This window comes from Colobus angolensis, unplaced genomic scaffold (genome assembly GCF_000951035.1).
Source record: "Colobus angolensis palliatus isolate OR3802 unplaced genomic scaffold, Cang.pa_1.0 Scaffold186, whole genome shotgun sequence".
Classification (NCBI taxonomy): domain Eukaryota; kingdom Metazoa; phylum Chordata; class Mammalia; order Primates; family Cercopithecidae; genus Colobus; species Colobus angolensis.
The window spans coordinates 846,632-850,347 of record NW_012114999.1 but is presented as its reverse complement, the minus strand read 5'-3'; the positions used below and the strand labels follow the sequence as shown (position 1 = coordinate 850,347).

General features: G+C 37.5%; 1 protein-coding gene across 1 annotated transcript in view; it reads right to left on the bottom strand.

Annotated features, from left to right (window-relative positions):
• Nucleotides 1-3,716, bottom strand: part of EPHX4 (epoxide hydrolase 4) — a 38,395-nt gene that overhangs the window by 21,284 nt on the left and 13,395 nt on the right. Inside the window, exons 3-4 of the mRNA XM_011940042.1 lie at nucleotides 3,520-3,648; nucleotides 758-861 (exon numbers count right to left, since the gene is read on the bottom strand). Of these exons, the coding sequence (XP_011795432.1) occupies nucleotides 758-861; nucleotides 3,520-3,648 (233 nt within the window). The remainder of the gene's footprint in view (nucleotides 1-757; nucleotides 862-3,519; nucleotides 3,649-3,716) is intronic.

The window sequence follows — 3,716 nt, the reverse complement described above, 5'->3', positions numbered from 1 at the left end:
AAAAAAAAAAAAAAAAAAGAAGCATTTAGGCTGGGAGTGGTGGCTCACGCCTGTAATCCCAGCACTTTGGGAAGCTGAGGTGGGAGGATCGCTTGAGGCCAGGAGTTTCAGACTAGCCTGGGCAACATGGTAAAACCCAGTCGCTACAAAAAATACAAAAATTAGCCGGGCATGGTGGTGCATGCCTGCAGTCCCAGCTACTTGGGAGGCTGAGGTGGGAGGATTGCTTGAGCCTGGGAGGTTGAAGCTGCAGTGAGCTGTAATTGCACTACTGCACTGCAGCCTGGGTGACAAAGCGAGTTCCTGTCTCAAAAACAAAGCAAAACAAAAAAATAAAAATAACAAAGAATAATTTAATAAATTTCCAATATACTTGCGTATGACTACTGGTGTCAGTGTACGTGCGACACTAATATCTGCATGTTTACTTTGTTTAGGGCTTTTTTTTAATCCCAAAGTCTTCTACTTTGCTGCTATTAAACCTGACATTTGTATTCCCTCATCTCCCCATGAGATGTTCTCTAAAAAGGGGTATGCCTGTAGGGGCACAGTGTCACAAAAAATTGAAGAACAGCCAGGTATTTAAATACATAAACAGAGACTATGAAAATAAGCAAGACTATATGTAAGTTCTTAAAACCATTTGTTAAGTTACAATAATTTCCTTTCATTTTTCATTACTCTTCTTAAAGGTGGACTTTAAAATATTTTTCATTAATAAGAATAATATATTATTTGTTTGATTTGTTTGGCTTACCTTGAAATCATTTATCGAGAACATAAATTCTGGGAACCATGGTATTTGGAAGAAGTAGTAATAACTGGATTTCAACAGCTGAGCAGGGTGTCGTAAAATATATTCTGAAATTAAAATGCCATGTTAGACCTTATCCAAGGGGTATAAATTACTTACTGTTAGAAGAACTTCTTTTTAGGATAATTTCACTTTAAGATGATCCCATAAAAGAATCCATAAAGCTTCTTTGGAACAATTTCTATGCTCTTATATCTTATTATGAGTATTTCCAGTATTTCCAAAATGTATATCACTTTATTTATTTTTTATTTTTTATTTTTTTGAGACAGAGTCTCACTCTGTCACCCAGGTTGGAGTGCAATGGCACAATCTTGGCTCACTACAACCTCTGCCTCCTGGGTTCAAGCAATTCCCCTGCCTCAGCTTCCCGAGTAGCTATGATTACAGGTGCCCACCACCGCACCTACCTAATTTTTTGTCTTTTTGGTAGGGGCAGAGTTTCGCCATGTTGGCCAGGCCAGTTTCGAACTCCTGACCTGAGGTGATCTGCCCACCTCGGCCTCCCAAAGTGCTGGAATTACAGGCGTGAGCCACTGTGCCTGGCCTTATATACTTTAAATAAAAAGAAAGTTTCACTTTATGAAATCTTGACTCAAAAGGGAACAGGAAGCCCAAACGACACTGCTTTTCCTCCAACGTCATTATCAGTGACCTACCACTTTTCCTAGGAATACACTTCTTCACCACAACACACTGGTGGTAAACTAATTAATTAATTAAATTTAATTAAGTGCCAGTTTCACTTAACAGTGTCCTTGATGAAACAGCAAAAAATATTAATTAAACTTGACCTTTGAGTACATCTTTTTAATATTCTATGTAATTAAATAGAAAGTACACATAAAGCAGTTCTGTTGTCTCAAGACAACACAAATATAATGATTGTTCCAAGGAAAAGCACTTCTACAATTGTTTGAGTTGATGGGTTGAATTAGCTGTTTTTCCTTTCCTTTTTTTTTTTTTTTTTTTTGAGACAGGGTCTCACTTTGCCACCCAGGCTGGAGTGCAGTGGCACAGTCTCAGCTCACTGCAGCCTCAACCTCCTGAGCTTAAGTGATCTTCCTGCCTCAGGCCCCCAGGTACCTGGGACTACAGGTGCACACACCACACCCAGCTAATTTTTAGCTGCATTTTAAAATGTAACATTGTTTTACTTGAGAGAATGACTAACAACCTATCATCAGTCAGACATGGGTATTTGGCAGATAATCTCTTGAAAATTAACAAAGTGAGCCTGTCACGTCAAGGAAAAGAATCATCAGTAGTTGTTGCCATTGATAAAAATCAGACTTTCAAATGAACCTTAGAACTTTGGAAAACTTATATCTGCTACTGTGAGCTTCACAGCTTTGCAATACTTTAAAGGCTTTTCTGATGAGATTAGGGTGATGTCAAAGAATGTGATTTTTTGATACTGTTTGATGAAATGTGTCAACTTATGGAAGATCTGCATAAATCAGCAAACCAACATCTTCTAATGCATGATGATAAAAAACCAGGCATGGATAAAAAGATCCAATAAAAGTGCTAGGGAGACCTGTGGGTTTTAATAGCTCACACTATTAAAAAGACATTTACATGCCATCACATTCCACATTGTTACCTTTAAGAAACCATTGGCCAGGCGCAGTGGCTCACGCCTGTAATCCCAGCACTTTAGGAGGCTGAGGCGGGCAGATCACAAGGTCAGGCATTTGAGACCAGCCTGGCCAACATGGCGAAACCCCATCTCTACTAAAAATACAAAAATTAGCCAAGCGTGGTGGTGGGTGTCTGTAGTCCCAGCTACTTGGGAGACTGAGGCAGGAGAATCGCTTGAACCCAGAAGGCAGAGGTTGCAGTGAGCCGAGATGGTGCCACTGCACTCCAGCTTGGGCAACAGAGCGAGACTCCATCTCAAAAAAACAAAAACAAAAACGAAAACAAAAGCATTAATTTTTAAGTTTGGTGTAGTATTAACACAGTTATCTGAAAAGGCTATTAAAATACTCCTCCCTTTTCCAATTACAGATCTGTGTGAGGCCAAATTTCTTCATATACTTCAATTCAAACAACATATTGCAACAGATTGAAGAGATTTGCAAAAATGTAAAACAATGACACTCTTTTCACTAAAATTTTGTTTTGGAAGATGTAGTTTTCATTTAAAATATGTTATTTATGTTAATATGTAATGGTTTATTTCTTTTGAGGAATTAACATACAAATATTTTAAATTTCTATTTTAATTTCTAATACAGTGAATATTTATAAACCATATAAGTAAAAGCTCAATGGGGTCTTTAATAATTTTAAGAGCATAAGGAAGCCCAAGACCAAAAATGTGAGAACTGCTTTAAAGAATACTGCTATTCCTGACAGCCAAAGCAGTCAAGCAAGAGGAGATTTTATTTCTAGGCTGTCAGGATTCATTACTGTCAAAGCAATGTCATTGTATGTTTCCCTTTATCCCTCCCCAAGTTAACAGTAAAATCTTTTTTTGAAGGAATAAAATTATGCAAGCAAGTATAAAGCTAAATTTTCTTAGATTCCCCTAGAAGATTGAAAACCAAGGTATCTGACACTGTCATGTGCTATCATGGTCTAGTCACTTAGTTTTAAAATATTATAGTAACCAAATTTTGCTGTTTCTAACCCAAAATGTCAGTGGCAGGAGTGAATTGTCACATTAGCAGAACTGTTTTGATAAAACTTGAACTCACCTGTAAATACATTTGGATGAGGGAAGTTAATAACAATAAGCTTCATCACCATTTCAGGATAACAGATGGCAATTAGCCAAGCAATCATGCCTCCCCAGTCATGACCAATAAGAACACATTTGCTATACCCTGTAATCAAGAAATAAATGTTGACATCATTAAAAAGAAACAGGTGAGTGCACTGTTACCTCACATAA